At 40.8% G+C, this 16454-nt stretch overlaps 1 protein-coding gene across 1 annotated transcript in view; it reads right to left on the bottom strand.

Moving 5' to 3' along the window:
• Positions 1-304: 304 nt before the first annotated feature.
• STAB2 (stabilin 2) overlaps positions 305-16454 on the bottom strand; it is a 98038-nt gene continuing 81888 nt past the window's right edge. The window contains exons 57-69 of the mRNA XM_062589474.1: positions 15539-15643; positions 15042-15149; positions 14160-14353; positions 12965-13106; positions 12413-12546; positions 10659-10824; positions 10331-10437; positions 9646-9765; positions 8624-8782; positions 6260-6367; positions 3593-3721; positions 2287-2406; positions 305-1616 (exon numbers count right to left, since the gene is read on the bottom strand). Of these exons, the coding sequence (XP_062445458.1) occupies positions 1563-1616; positions 2287-2406; positions 3593-3721; positions 6260-6367; positions 8624-8782; positions 9646-9765; positions 10331-10437; positions 10659-10824; positions 12413-12546; positions 12965-13106; positions 14160-14353; positions 15042-15149; positions 15539-15643 (1646 nt within the window). The 3' untranslated portion in view covers positions 305-1562. The remainder of the gene's footprint in view (positions 1617-2286; positions 2407-3592; positions 3722-6259; positions 6368-8623; positions 8783-9645; positions 9766-10330; positions 10438-10658; positions 10825-12412; positions 12547-12964; positions 13107-14159; positions 14354-15041; positions 15150-15538; positions 15644-16454) is intronic.

The following is a 16454-nucleotide window of genomic DNA, read 5'->3' on the forward strand; positions in this document are numbered from 1 at the left end:
GAGTTTTAAGGTGTATTCTTATTTATTTTTCAGTGATAGGATACTCTTCTTTCTTTAACTTTTAAAAAGGTTTTGGCTTTTTTGTAATGTCAGACGTTGAGCTATACACCTCTGCTGTCTACATTAAGTACTGTAACATTATCCTACTGACTTCAGATGGATTTTTGAGCATGTTTAAAGGGGAGTGTTTCTTTATATTAATTTTGGGGGGTATATTTCATTTGAACACCAGAGTAAGAAAAATATATTTTTTTCTCTTGCCCTGTTCTACCAAAAACTCAGAAGACAGTAGTTTGTTAGTAAAAGAGTTTAATGAACTGTTGAAACTTTGTGATAAAAATATTTAATGATTACTACAAAAATAAATGCTTGGACTTTATCACCTGGTTCTTATGAGCCTTGATTTCTGTGGGTGTTTTGGAAGAAGGGGAGAACAAATATATGTGTGCATGTAAGCGTGTGTTCATTTTCTAAATTTTAGCACCTTCAAGTAAAACTAAAAGGGCATCTTGTGGAGGGGGAAGGGGAAGAGTTAGGGAAATGTCATCAGTTTGTCTCTTCAATTTGGTCATACTTTCTCATTAAGTTGCCTTGCTTGTGCTTGATAGCTGCACGAACAGCGCTGGCTTTGGGTGATTTGCAGCTTTGCCTAAAACCTTATTCTGAGATGAGGCATCCTGGAGGGAACTCAGGCTTTTTTAAAATGATACCCTCTTCCACAGTACACATGAGAAGTGTGTAATATGTGAACGTTACTGCCGCCAGCTTTCTCTTCTTGCTGTTTTGTGGTCTCTGTAGTGTTCTCGCAATTTGCTGTGGTGTTAAGGCTTTGAGGGGAGGAAATGAAAGAGAATCAAACTCAAGTTTGATTTGCTTTAATAGCATAGTAAAAACAGCAGCTACTGCTGTGTATTGGTTGACAGGCAGTGCTAATGTGCTTGGCAGAAATATGGTACTTAACCAGCTTTTCCTCCTCCCAGACTAAAAGAAACTGAACATGCAACATGAAGTGGTGAGGTACGTATTTCTTCCCTACTTTTTGTCCACTTCTTGTCTGCTTTTCCAAAAAATGTCTCAAGTGCTGAGAAAATACAGGTCACTTGTGCTAGTTAACACATTCTGTTTCATGCTCTCCAGTTGAGGTTGTAACCATGCCAAAATGAAGGCATGGAGCCAGAGCACTAGTAAATTTAGGTTATTTGTGAAGTTAGCACTGCAGTATGTTCAAGGCCATTTTAAATTTTGTACAGAAGAGCTGTAAAATAGTGCTGCAAGCTAGTGAAAGTCTTAGGCTTTTGGCAGAGAAATAAGCTTCTGCTCGCTTCTGAGTGGGTTAGTTGGGACTTAATTTTGTGTTTGGTACTTCTAGTAGATACTAGATATAGCCAACACTTCTGAAATTGGTAACACTGAAATCTATAGACTGCATCTTAAACGAAATCACGCTCTTTTCTTTTTTAATAACAAGAAATCTTATTCCATGAAATGAATAGGTGCTATTTATACACAGTAAATGTGAATAGAAATGTGTTTCATAATTGACTAATTTCAAATTCAGACTTTTAATTCTGATCATGAGGACCATTCATCACAAGCTGCTGCTGGTCATCTGAATCCTATAAAACAGAAGAAGAAAAAAATGAGATTTCAAAATACTGTTCAACAAACAAAATTCCCCTTTTGACAAGCTAGTCCATACAGAGTCCATACAGAATTTGCATGTGCCATTTGTGTGCCAGAAAGGCTTTTCAGTGTATTCAAAAAGCTGCTTATGTTTTTTAGACTCAGCATCTACATGAGGCTCTTCTCAAATGAGACCATCAAAGCTATCCAGATATTCTTGTTTTATTTGAACTCCTTCCCTCCTTTCCTCACTCCTTTCCCACTGCAGTTCAGGCTCTCTACAGAATGCTGTCATGACATTCAGTTCTGTGTCTGCAGAAGTAAAAACATATTTTAAAGCCTTTTAATAGTGTTTGCACAGACAAGTCACTGGCACCCAGCAACGTTTGAAGTGCTATTTCATTCAGATCTGTTTGAAGGATTAAAGAAAAGATTTGACGGTAGGCTATAGCCTCATTATTTATTACTTTAGATAGAGCTGCAGACTCACCTCATTTTTTGTTACAGGTAGGGCTATGCTGTTCCTAGCAGTGGTGAGATTGGAAAGCTGGGAACATAAATGTCTTCCCAACTTGCAGCTAAACACTTTCCTTCCATAAAGTCTTTCCCTCTTACCATGATTTTACAGTTGTGTCTCAATTTCAAATCAAAATGAGCACTTACTGAGAAAAGATCGTAAGTAGGTTCTGGTGGAGTCAGTGCAGAAGAACTTTCGTATGAGGGGTTGGTGATATTTGAAGGCTGTGACTTGTCCAGTGATGTTACGTCAGTGTCATCTTTTGACTACATAAAATCACACAAACCTGCTTAATATCCATTCTCCTACTACAGTGCACTTAATAGTGGGGCACTTAAGCTTTACTACCGACTACTGCACTCAGCATTGTGAATGAACTGGCTTTGTCATCTAAATCACACTGTCTCCAGGTTTGAGCTGGTTTCTGTGTTGTTGTATTATCCTAACCAGATCAGTTAACATCAGTATCTTTTTTTTTTCCCCTCCTTCATTGTTTTTAAGTGACAGCTAAGAATGGGAGAGGAAGAGTTGCATTGGCATTGTGCCTACCATAAAAGGTAACTAGTTGTTCCTGAGCGCTCTCATTCCTACTAGATAAAAATACAAGTGTTTCCACTTGGCTCACAGCTCCTCTTTCATTTCTAGAAGACAATGCCCAGGTTATGCAGGGGCTAGAACAGGGAGGGATTTCTGGTTGCTTCTAGACAGACTTTCTTTTGGATCGATTGTGGGTTTTCTTGTAACACATTATTTTTGCTGTCTCTCCTTGTCTTTCAGCAGAGTGGCTTTTGTTGTTGCTGGCTTGTTTCCCATCACGAAGATGCTATGTACAGCTAATAATTGGTTGGCTGACTACTAATATCTGATCTAAGTACAGAGAGAGAAAACAAGCATGAGAGTATATTAGTATAAAAACTTGCATGTTTGAGTCCTGATGGACACTTCAGTTTGCTAGACTTTGAATATGGCCTGCTTTCTATCAAATGTTTCCTCCTCCAGAGGAGCAAACCTATTAGCAGTGCAATGGTGGAAGAAAAGAAATCAGGTTCACTTTAAGTGGCTGAAATTGCCTGCTTCCCTAAAGCTGATCTTCTTAGTGAGACACAAACTTATGCATTGGTGCTGCTTTATTATAAGGTTTTGGCCAGCTCTTGGTGTTGGAAGTATGTCTGTGAGGACAGGAGCAGTTAGGGCCCCCTGGATGGGGAAGTCTTGGCTTGCAGTAGGCAAACAAAAGCCAGTGCCCATGAAAGGTGCGTGAGGCTTTCCCTGAGGTGTAATAACATTTTCTCCATGCTTTAGTCTGAACATCTCAAGTGTGAAGCAATCAAGAATATTTGCTGACTTAATAAAATACACAGAACTCTTAGAAACTGGAACCTGTGAGTTTGTGAAGTGCAGTGCGTTTGGGAAGTGTTGGCCCTCTGCTTTGCATTCTTCTCTGCCTCCTACCTTGAAATGCCAGAAGCCCGTATCTTTCTTCTTGAATCTGAGGTAAGAATATCCAATAAAAGCCACAACTCCAATAACCAGAAAGATGCCAAAGAATATTCTTGTCCCAGAACTAGCATGAAGAGAAACCTGGAAGCATGGAGAAGAGGGTGAGTTACATGGTGATGAGCAGTAGTCGCCTTCTAGCACCTGAATCTATGAAGTGTCTCTTCAAGATACTGTGTTAGTCCTGAACTACTTTTCTGTCTGGGTTTCCTTGTACATCATCCCTAGAGACAGTTGAATATATCCTTCTAATAATTACAAACTAGATTTTATTTTTCCTTAAACTGTGTTTTGGACACTAAGTCTGTAGTATAGCTTCACCTTATTCACAAAACATGCCTACCTGATCTTTTCTGGTCAGATTCTCAAAGGAGCTCTAGAGGCTAAGGAAGCTGAAATCTCATTGGCCTGCAGAGGAAAAGTAGATAGCAAATTCCCTCAAGCAGCTTTAAAAACCTATGTTACACAACCTAAAATCTCCTTGCAGGTTCAAGTTTATTACCCAGCACTTTGTGTGTTGGGGAGATTTTTGTGTTACTGCCTGTTATTGGAAGATACGTCATCCTCTCAAACCCCTGCCAAAGGGCTTAAATCAAACTACCTCTGAAATTTGGCCTGTCACCCTCTTCGTTAGACTGGTGTTGGCCTAGATGGAAGGTGGGCAGGGCTGGGCTCTGCATGAGTGGTCCAGGACCAGCTTTCTTCAGGTCCCAAAATATACCATGCCTTCAGCTCAAAGTCATTCTGCAGTCAAGCTGGTGAAGATAAGTGCCAGTTCAAGTGGTTATTTGCAATATCTATAATAAACTATACCGTAAGCTACATATTATACAGCTTAGATTAAATATGAAGAACTGAGAGAAACTTAATCTGGATTTAATCGAAAGGGGAAAAACACCCCCAAATGGTTTTGGTTTGCCTCCTGCAGCTCTGTGATAGTGATATCATTTGATACCATCAAGGTGACTGTTTTGAGGTGAGAACAACTTTGTCTTTGAGGGACACCAGGCCACTTGGGCACTTGAGAGGCAGTCTGTCCAAAGGACTGCTTTTTGCTGATAATTCTGGAAGTGAAAAGGGATCTGTGATGGGAAAGAGCTTCGTATGCAATTACTTTTGCTTTTCCATGTGAAGTCTTAGCTCTGGGGCCTACTGCTTAGAAAACAAATTATTAAATTTACTCTGGCAAAAATAATCCCATTATTGTCCTAACTGATGGTATGCCTTTTGCATGTTTGTTTAGAAAACAAAGTAATTTACATGATGCAGCTTGACGGCTAAATACTGAAAAAGGTTTAGTTGCCCTCTAGTGTTTGAAAGGTATTAATAAAATGTAGTATCATGTTGCTATAGATTGACAGAAATTGCATATAATTTTGAATCCTTTTTCCAGGCTGTAATTTACACTGTTATCTAACTGTATCTTTTCTTACTTCTCAGGCTCTAGGACGTAAGGGATTTTTGTGAACCAAATTTGTGCAGGGATATTACTGAGCTTTTAGGGACCAGCAGATCTGCTTCTGAAGGAGAAATGGTTGCTCAGAACAAAATGAAAGTGAGAAATATGATATCAGTAGAATTAATCCTGTGGACCAAGAAGGTGGTAAGTCAAGTCACTTCCTAAATCAGAGCTGGGATAGACAGGCCATAAAGGGGAGCATCTGGAGAGAAGGATCAGAACTAATTCCTTGGATGGCGGCTGAAGGATTCCTAAGGGAAAATTCTTCAGATTAAATGTTGGGTGTTTTTGCAAGGGCAATATCGAGCCTGTGTTGGGCTGCAAATTGAGTTGCCAAGCTGGAACTGAGCTGGGTAGAACACTGCTGATCTGGATGCTTCATTAAGGAAAATGTTTTGTAGGGAAATGCGGAGCTGCAGGTGCTTGTTATGCCCTTTTCCCACGGGAGATAGGAATCATTTTTGTGAAGCATCCTAGTTGCTCTGTGGCTGGAGAAAATGCTTTCTTCCCTTTCAGACAAAGTAGTAAACTTTGCTAGTGTGAAATAAATAGAATAACATGCTTGTATCCACATTGCTAGAGCCTATACCATTTTTATGTGCTATTTTAACTCCAGGTTAAAGCAATGCAACTGCTGTCTCTACTTGCCTGCCTTGAAAGGAGGGCATCCTTTTCTAAACTGCTGTTTTGCCACATGTTGTTTGGTTGGCTTTGCTGGTCTTAGGTCTAGGGGTTGAGATAATTGGATAACTAGAATCATTGCAGGAATTCACGCATGCTTGGAAAAAAAAATCCATACCATTTTTCAAAACACCTTGTTTTGGATAGTAATGAATTAAAAGCCAAGAGTGAAAATTTTTCCTTAAGACCTTGAATGAGCATTTTGGAAGAACTGAAATGGAGCTTTATAAAGCTTTGAGTGGGAACATTGCGTAAGTGATTCCATAGGTGGGGGGGGGGGTGGGAAGATGGCAACAACATGTTTAGACAGAAACATTATGAACATCCTTCACCAATACCTTGTTCTAAATTTCTACATTTCTTTTAAAAAGGAAACTGTTAACCTGAAACTGTATGTAGGGGAGTAAAACTGGGAATTTTCAAAAGTTAGCAGAGGCTTTGAGATGATATAACCCTCCCCCCCCCCATCAGTATGTACTTACAGGAGCCGGGGGAGCCTTTAAAGGCTCTGAAATAACATGGATTATCCCATTGGAAGCAATTATATCCCACTGGACAATAGCACTTCCATCCACAAATCTGATCTTGTTCTATTGGGAGAAAGAACAGTGAGAACTAAGCTTTGACCCTCCTGCCTTTGAGAGTGGAATACAATTTAATCTTGTTTTTTCCCCCATGACTGTTACTGATTCATAGAGGAAAAATCTCTTGTGGGATTATACAACTGTCTCAATGGATACCAGCCTAGGATGGTCCCAGGTTTGTCAAGGCTGTCCTCTACAGGAAGGAGCCATCATCATTACCTGCATGTTGCCTTCAAGTATTTTTGTCCCTTTTTTTGCAAGACATTTTTGCAATGTTTGTGCAATTGCTGGACTCTGCTTATGAGTGCTGTTACTCCTGTATAGGAGGATGTGCCAGACAGGCTGCAGCTTGTATCCATGCTGTTCCCTCAAGTGAGGTTGTGTAGTTGTCTTCCTTCAGTCACCATCCACTTTCTATGCTGAGGATGTCACTTGCACAGACATTGCTTATCCTCAAGAGCTGGAGGACAGTGGTGGAAAACTGCTACCCATAGTTTATTTGGTGGCCTACAGTGAGAGAGTTGGCAGGTTAAGCTAGTCCCATTTGGTGGCTCATCAGGATGTGAGGAGAGAGAGCAACAGGCTCAGTCATACTGCTATCGCACAGTTTCTCTAAATGCTATTGATACTGGGAGCCTTTGACTGCCTCAGGCCTGTATTAAGCCTCTCTAGCCCAGCTCTGCATTTTGGGAGGAAGGATTCATGTGCAGTCTTTGCTATTGCAAGCTTTACATTACATTGCATCCTCACAAAACAGCTTCCCCTTGGTGGGCAGAGAGCTGCTGCCTGTGCTCTCCCCTGTGCCTGGGGCACAATATATGCTAAGCCTGACTGAGGGCTGAAGCTGAGAAGCTTTGTATCTTACTAGCCCTCTCTGAAATGCTATTTTAAATTTGAAGCATTTATCTTTTAAAAGCCAAATATTGTGAATAATCTTGTTTGTTCCTGTGCAATGCCTGGTTTTCTGTGGGTGCACAAAATGACTTTCTGTGCTTACAGAAGGACAAGCTTAGTGGCACCACAGAAAGGATGGTGGAGTCATGCTATGTCCCGATCTGTTACTTCTGCCCCTTTTCACAGCCCAGGGAATGCACGTAGGGCTGTTACATGGTGCTGTGGAAAAGGTAAGTGCTTAGCTGGCTAGAGTGTGCTTGGAAGGTGACTGCCACATTGCCTTTCTTATGCTGGCACCCTGGTTAGTGTTACTGCAGCTTGACTTTTCTTGTAGACAGAGCGTGAGGAGGACGGCCACGTTCAGCGAACACTCGCTGGTGCCACTCTTCCTGCAGTGCTCGAGGAACACTGATTTTATTGTAGTGAATTTTAAACAGAGGTATAAAAGTAATGCTATCAGCATGGATTTAGCTGATTAGAGGAGTTAGAAATCTTCCCTTGGCAGCTTTTGAGGAAAGGAAATAAGGGAACACCAGGGATTTTTTGTTTGAATTGAGAGGTTCTCAAGGTGATCAAAAAGAGCTTCTAGCTTTCTTATGAGTAATACAGGTTAGCCTTGTGGTGGCACAACTGATCTCACTTGAGGGTGTACTTCATTAATGTGATTACTAGGTTCGAGTATAGGGTGGATTTAAAAATATTTCAGTTTTTCTTAGTTTAAGTAAGTGCCATGCTCTAGAGCATATTTAAACTTCAAGCCTGTAGAAGCAGGTTTGTTTCTTCTCATGTTCAGCTGTACAGCATCACCCACAGCAGAGTCCCAATCTCAGTCTCAAGGGACTGTTGCCACAGCATTTGAAATGGTTGGGCAGTGAGCATTTTTCAAAAAAAAAAAAAAAAAAAAAAAAAAATGGAGGAGTGATTTAGGAGTATATTTTCCCCTAAAATATTAAGAGCACATCCTCTTTGCAAAAAAGGATGTGAACTTTTGCTTTTTTTTTGTTAAAAGCAATAAATAATGCAAACCTGTGTTTTGTCTGCTTTTGATCTGAACAAGGCAACTCTAGTTTTCCCTCTCCTGGAAAGTTATCAAAAAATGCCAACAGCCTTCTTTAATGATAAGCTCCTGCCCTCGTCTTTCCTCCTGTCCCACTGCTAACTTCTGTAGTCTTGCCAGTCCAGGAGTCAAGCTTGTCTCCCACCATGTTGCGATTCCTAGTGCTACCTGAACAGTTTCCTCCAAATTCAGCAGATCAGAGCTTTGCTCTTAGCTATTTGCCAGCTGGCATCAGAAACCCCAGCTCCCCTTATCTGCCTCAAGACTCTGAATTCAATATCTCAGTGGAGATTTATTTTTAAAAAAAGTACCTGTTCATTTGTGAGGACTTGGTATTCCTGGCCTCTGCTGTCTGTTATTAGGAGTTTTTCCCCTAATCGCGTTAGAAGAGTGGTTCCATTGGTCAAGTCTTCATAAAACATTACGCTTACATTAGATAAATGATATTCAATGTCTCTCCCGGAAAGTGTCTAAAAATACAAGGAACATTAACCAGTTTCATTAATCTACCAGATTTGCGGACAAACTAAATGCCTGTGACCTTTTTGCTACTGATGCTGCAGCAAGTGAAATATGAGAGAGAGGCTCTCAGGAAACCTGTATGCTAACACTGGGCTCCTCTGTCCTTCTGGTGCACGCAGTACTCAGAAGCAGGCAATACCTTTACTCTAGCTGGATAAAGGATTTTATTCTGGATGATGACATTTGAAGTGATGAGTCTCAGAGATACTCAAAACAGCTTGAACATACAAACCAGAACATAAACCTATGTGAAGAGAAATCACTTGCAGGTCACTTATTAAATGCCCAAACTTCCATTTGACAGGTTCATTGCTCTGTGATAGTTGGTTCCTGAAGAGAAGTGCTAACCTCATTTCTCTCAGTAGCTGGAGTTGTACCTTAGCTGTTCAAAGTAACATTTAATTTAAGGGAAGAAAAGGATAAGGATACAAATGAAGCTAGGAGCAGACTCCTTTCATGTATTTATAAGAAATACCACAATCATGCAGGGCTTTCTGGAAACAATAACTTGGAGCAGACTTCAACTCAGAAATTCACTGCAGTGATTCAAATACTATATTCCTGACTGCAGAAGAGAAAAGGATAAAACAAACTCATCCCTTTCAGGAGCATAGTTTTAAACCATGTGGTGATATGATACACAGAAGTCATGTCATACTAGGTAAGATCTTTTTTTAATTAAGATCTCACCAGGAGTACAGAAGCCCTGAATGGCTGCTTAAAAAAGTGTTACTAACATAAGGAAGCAAAAGAGGTTAAAAAAAAAAAAAAAAAAAAAAAAGAGAGAAAGAAAGAAAGAAAGAAGCCTCACCTCGTTTTCTGTCAACCCACTATCATCTGGGGCAAAGAGAGTGGCACGAACTGACAGGTCTGTGAGGTACTGCAGGAACTCCCTCCCTTTCCTAGAGCTGTTAGAGTAAGCCATGATTTCCTAGACAGAAACAAAATTCAGCTTTAACAGAGGGCAACTGTGAGCTGTGATGACAGGTGAAAAGATACCATATAAGTAATGACACAGAAACTTTCTGTGAAGCAACTTTGGAGTGACATTAAGGGAGAAGTTTGTATTTGATACAGTTTTAGCTGCTCATAATTATATTTTAACATGAATTGTAGAAGTTGGACACTTCTTGTCTGTGAGGCTACTTACACGAGCACATGTATATGTCCTTCTGAGTATCAGCAAGAAGGGAGCATTTTAATGCTTCGCCTTTCCCCAGTAGCAATTTGATAAAACTACAAAAAGCCATTGTAACATTTAAAATGTCAGCAGCATCCCAATAACAGTGGAGATGGTCCAGACTTGCTTTGCTGGTGTATTTTTTTTTTTATTTTATTTGTATTTCCTCTCTCTTGCAGTTTGAGAAGAACAGTAACAAATTGACATGTGGTGTGCTGGCAAAGCAGAGATGGGCTTTCAACTGGGTTACAACATTACAGCACCTGCTTCACTCTGTTCATCCTTCCAAACAACATGTGTAATTTATAGGCCGTACCGAGAAGAAGTTTGTCAGCGTTGGGAAAGACATCAGTACTTGCAGCAAATTCCCACTGCAGGAGAAACCGTCTCCCACGTAGCCTGTCTTGCAGGTGCAGTTCACTTCTGGAAGGTATAAGCAGAGATAATAGAGTGGGCAAACAGAGGTGAGACTGCTCTGAAAAATGACTTGCCAGTCAACAGATGGCTTTTTTTTTCTTTTAAGTAAAAAAGAATACAGAATCTTTTACAATGCTAGCTGGCAGTCTCTGAGGCTGACCAAAGAGATTGAAAACCAGGTTGCTGCTGTCTTTTAACTAGAGTGAAATACTGGAGGGCTCTGTTACCTTTCTCTCTGTAGCAGAAAACATCCCAGGTTTCACTCAGGTTGACTCTTTTCCCATAGTCCACTATTCCAACATATCCAGCTCCACAGTTTGGGGAGGAAAAGGCAGTAGGGTAGCCAACTCTTTCGTTGTCTAACCAACCAGCTGCACAAAGGTGGTATCTTGCCTGAAACCAGCATAAGGTTAAAAATATAGAGGAAAGACCAAGCTGAAGATGGAGACAGCAGCTTACTCTACCATGCTTATGCAGCACCCAACCTCACTAGTCCTATTTCTGAGGGTTTGAGAGATGCACAGGTTTGTGCTGGCCCTCTGGCCAGTCATTCTGCAGTCTGTTGTGTGCTGAGGGGCTGCGGAAGGTGTAAGGTCCCTGCAAAAGTCAGTGGCTCCCCATACAGGCAAAGGGAGCCTTTCCCAGGAAAAGTTTCCCTGAGCTCAAAGCCAGAGCAGGATCAGAGCTAAGCATAGCATATGTTTATGAAAGCCAAATGGGGATATGAAATCCTTTCTTTTGTCAACATGGGAATTGCTGACAAACCAGGTAAACATAGAAATGAAGTACCCAGGAATACTGGACCTAGCCCCTACTGCTGACTTAGATGCTTTAAGGGATATTTTTAAGCTGCAGGGATGTCTGAGACCCACAGCTCCAACTGGGATCTGAATCTTCTCAAGAAGCAGAGGAGATACTGGGTTTGGTTCAGGCCTATAAGCCACAGAAGGAGGTTTACATGCAGGCCCTGCCTCAGCCTCTCATTTTGCTTAAAGGGTCTCTCTAAACTGCAGGCTTCTTTCTTTCCTCCGCAGCTGAGAATGAGCCACAGGTAGTCAGTCTGACCTACTCTTTTAAAAACAAGTTTTACAAACCCAAGGCGTGATGCTGATCTCACTGACATCAACCATGTGTTATCTATAACACATTCAGAAAAAAGAATATGGAAATGACTATTGTAAGTTAACAGTATTTTGGGAACCTTACGTAAAAGAAAAAGAAAAATGTAAGCCTAATTCTAAAGTGTATGTTTCTTTGAGAAGTATTTACAATTAAAACTCCTATGAAAACACTCTTTAATACCATCTTACCCTCTATCACTGAAAACAAGAATTTGGCAGCCTCTTTCAGTGCAGTGTGAACAGGCATGAAACCAAGTCAGCAGTTTTTTTTCTCACAGGTATTTCCAGTTTTGGGGCTATTGCTTAAGGCTAACAAATTAGCACTTCGGAATGCTTACCACAAAAATAAAATTGGGAGAGAGAAATTAAGGCAAGTAAGATCTTTACAGGTGTTTTGTACAGGAATAGTCCAAGCGATGTTACTACGGGTAGAGGATCCTGTCTGATTTACTCTGTGCTTTGTAGTTGGTAAAAAAAAAAAAAAAAAAAAAAAAAAAAAAAAAAAAAAAAAAAAAAAATCTGATACTTAGTGCTGCATTGCTATGTTTCTGTTTTAATTTTCTGGAACCTTTCTGAGCTTCTCTCAGAGCTCTCTGTCCTATCTGAGGATTTGACTTGGGCCCCTTGTTCTCACTGTGTATCTTAATAGCAGTTAGCTTCCAAACTGAGCTAACATCACTGATCTTGCACAGCCAATAAACAGTCTAAAAACTGGGGTCCCAGCCAAACAGAACTCCGGGCAGGAGGATAAGGAAGAGAGGGAAAATGAAGCTATTAACACACAGCCTCCCCCTCTCTCCTCCCTCGCCATTTACACCCTGGCTACATCCACTCCAGGGGATTTTCTCCTGCTACATCACCTTCTGAGCATACAGCAGCTGATCATATGTAGCTATGGTGGCTGATTCATTGTTGCAGGCCTCTTTCGCTTTCTCATAAGTCATTTTGTACTGCCCTTGTGGAGACCGTAAATGGAAAACTCCAACCGTGGTATCTGCAAAGAAAGAGAAGAACCAGCTCTTCATGACTGGATTTCTGTTTCTGGGTGCAGAGGGAACTTTGCCATAAGAACTACTGGTGAATTTTATGAAATATAGCTAGCACAAAGTGGTCCCTTGGGAGTAATATTTCTACCTGGAATGCCTTCAGTTGTTGCTTCATAAAACCAGTATTGCAAAGTATTTAAGCATGTGTTCTAACTTTAATTCTGCTTAAATCTCATTGTTTCAAGAGGATGTAGGTAGAGGTCTGAGTGAGCTTATAACTGCATGGATTCAGATCAGACCCACTGACTTCGGTGTGACGTTACAGGAACAAGGATGATTACATGGATTGATCCAGCTGAACAACTAAGGCTTAAGGACCACTGTGTTGTGCATGTGCGCACGTATTCGAGAGTGTGCAGTCCTGACCTTGGAAGTGGAGATCGGCACAGTCAGCATCAGGATGGCACTGCCCATTGTCTTGCAAACAGCGGTCAATTGGAAGTTGCATCACAGAGCAGTTCAGTCCATCACCAATGTAGTTATTTTTACATTCACATTTGCGTTTATCCTAGTTGCATAGAGAATAAAAAGGCCATGCCAAGTATTAAACATAAAAATGGTATTTCAAGCAACATTTTGAACTGTTGGAAAAATTGTTTGATGTATCTAGGAACGTGCAAACATGAAAGTTGCTGCTAACAACTGTGATTCAGACTGCTTACTTTCATGGTGACATTTATTCTTTTAAGCAGAAGACTTACGTACATACTTAGGTGCTCTGCTGAATTAAGACCAAAGTGTAATTCTATCTACAAAGCTAATAATATGCATTGGAGAATTATATGACCTGTAATTAACAAATATGGATGTCAAACCAATCAAAATGATGTTTAAATGACAGCACGTGGAAGCATGAAAGGAATTTAGCAGTCCACTGATTGTAATAAACTGAGAAATATAAACCAAGTAGGAGACGGTTACATCTAGGGATTGTGATTATTAGCAGCTAGAATAGATTAGCAGCAAGGCTTTTCTAGATAGTTCCTGGAAGACAGATCAGGTAAGTCAGCAAAATAGAATAGATAGATTATCTCGAAAGCACCAGGACAACTACTGGATCAAAGTCATCATCACAAATTTTCCTATACAGCTTTGACCTCGCAACCCCAGGAATTTGTATCATGTGGCTGCAAAGCTTGTTAAGCTGAGTCCTAAGCAACCAGCAAGTGACATATTCTCTCAATTGTCCCTAGGTTTAGCTACCAAAGTATATGCCATTTCAAGCTACCCAACTTTTATTGCAAATAGAGGTATCAAAATAGGGATATCTAAAAAAAATGTGATAGAAAAATTCTACATGCAAAATATCTCATCTGCTGTAGTACCCCTTTCTTTGGGGCAAAGATTTCAAAACCAAATGTTCCTCACCCTCAGTTGAGAGGGTGCCCAATATAATATGGAAAGTATGCTGGTCATATATAAACATTGTTTTGGGAAACAAATGATTTTTAGAGATACAGAGTGTGATCAAGCTTTTAGCAAAGCCAATTAAAAGACTTCTATTGGCATCAGTAAAAATTGCCTCAGACTTCCCTGGGGTGACCAAAATCATTGAACTTACAGGTCCTGTGACTGTACAAATAGCATGTTCATGGCAGCCTCCATTGAACCCATCAGCACAAGGATTTATTGGAAGGCATGTAAAGCCATCTCCTTTGTATCCTTTCTGACAACTACAAAAGACTTTCACTCCAATCTGTGTGCAGTCTGCTGCCTTGTGACACCCACCGTTGTTTTGTATGCAAAGGTCTGCAGCTGCAAAGAAAAAGGAAAATATATGAGTGGGGTGTGTCTTAGAAGAAGATGTTTTTCACAAGGGTAAACCACCTCCATTTTGTTAATGCACCCTAGAGAGACTAGAACACTTATTTGGGAAAAAAATACTGTTTAAGTTTCCTGGGCCATTCCTAAACTTGTGCAATAGCTAGCCGATAGAGCACTGAAGCCCTTGTCAGCACTTCTGTTATTTAAAAATACGGCAGCATTTCCCAGAGATTCTGCTTTGCTTCTTGGTGGTGTAAGAGTTGCACATTTGGGGATACTGCTCTAGCCAGGGTGACCTCTGAGGGTGGGAGGTGCCTGGCTCACAAAGAGCAATGGCTTCTGCAGGAATGTTGCTAGAGAATTGCTTGCCAAAATTCACCAAAGAAATCCTGTAAGTGAATTACTGCTGAAAATCCTGTCATTCTCCAGAATGTGAATGCAGCTAGCTCACCTGTTGCTGATACTCCTGCTTGCAAAAGTCTGACGAAGCCCACCCACTTGCTTTAGAAAAAACCAGTCTGTACGGTCTAAATTTGTTCCGGTCTCTGCTTGCTGCAAGTCTTTAGGTTTGATAGGCAACATTTCATGCCAGACAGTAACTGTATAGAGGTGAATGCATGTGTGTGGGCAGAAGAATGTGCCTTCTTTTAGCATGCTGTGAATGCAGGAGAGAATTCACCTGTGCATGTGATCCCATCTCCATTGTAAAATGGCTTGCACTGACATGTGTTGTTTTCCATACAGACAGCATTGGTGGAACAACTTGGAGAACACACTGGCAGCAGAGCTGTGAGGAATGAAGAACAGCTGGGATGAAAACATCACACTATTTATGTTGCAACGTCCTTGTTTAGTACAGAAAGGAAGCCAATATACCATTCTTGCCAACTGAAAAACCTGTATGAACATTTTTCTGATTGCTTAGCTGTCAGGTAGTACCTTCCCTCACATAGTCCTAAGCACTTCTACAGGGAAGGTAAGCATTCATATTCCCATTTCGCACACAAAGCAACAGGGAAATGAAGGGACCTGTTCAATCAGCAGCAGAATTAGGGACACAGACCCTGTCTCCCAATCAGTGCTCTTAATAGCTCTCTTAGCTCCAGGTGAGAGCTGATGTTATTAACCTTTCTTCATCTCCTATATGCAAACCCCCTGTTGACCTGAGACAGAGACCTAGCTTGGTTTCACATAGCCGACCAGTCCATCCTGTTTCACAGAAACATCGTCCTGTTCCAGAGTATCCTTCGTCGCATTGCCCATGGGCCTTGCATTCACAGACTGCAAAAAGAACACAAATCAATCATTTTCAGAGCTGTCAATGAGAAAAGGGAAAATCTTTTCTTTGAGAAACACCATCTAGATTGTCAGTTCAGGCACAGTATTTTCTATCAAGGATTTAGATTAATCCTTTTCACCACTGTGATATGCAAGCAGTGGAACAGGCTGCCCAGGGAGTTTGGACAATCCCCATCCTTGGGGGCTTACCCTACTGGATAAAGCCCTGAGCAGCCTGGTCTGATCTCACAGCTGACCGTGCCTTGAGCAGGAGGTTGGACTATAGAGAGCTCCTGAAGTCTTTTCCAACTTGACTTCCTCTGTGATTTATAATGCACATTAGTTCAAGGCACCTCTGAAAACAAATACTGATCTGCCTGTGAATGGAGGAACAAACTTCATGAAGAACTGTGGCAGGAAAGAGTTAACGAATGGGCCTGAATTTCATCCTAATGAGCAGCAGCTGCTAGCTGTGGGAAAGCCTTTTAGATGAGAGAATTAAGGTGCGTGGAAGTAATGTGCTTAGATACTGTGTGGGAGAAAGTTTGATTGTTTAAGAAGACCACATATGAGGTTAGTGAACTTTGTTGTAAAACATAGGTAAGTCACCTGTAATGTTTTTTTTGTGTTTTAGTTATTTTTATGACTGAACTCTTCTGAATTCCTTGTGTTCCTTTGTATGTGGATTGTTGCCCCTTATGTCCTACAAGCTCAAGCATGAGGGGTTGCTTTATTCTATTGGTGATTTCCCCCACATACTGTTTGGGCCTTATAATAGCTTGTGTATTGAGTCCCTCTTGAGGAGTTATTGATG

Source organism: Rhea pennata, chromosome 1 (genome assembly GCF_028389875.1).
Source record: "Rhea pennata isolate bPtePen1 chromosome 1, bPtePen1.pri, whole genome shotgun sequence".
NCBI classification, from domain to species: domain Eukaryota; kingdom Metazoa; phylum Chordata; class Aves; order Rheiformes; family Rheidae; genus Rhea; species Rhea pennata.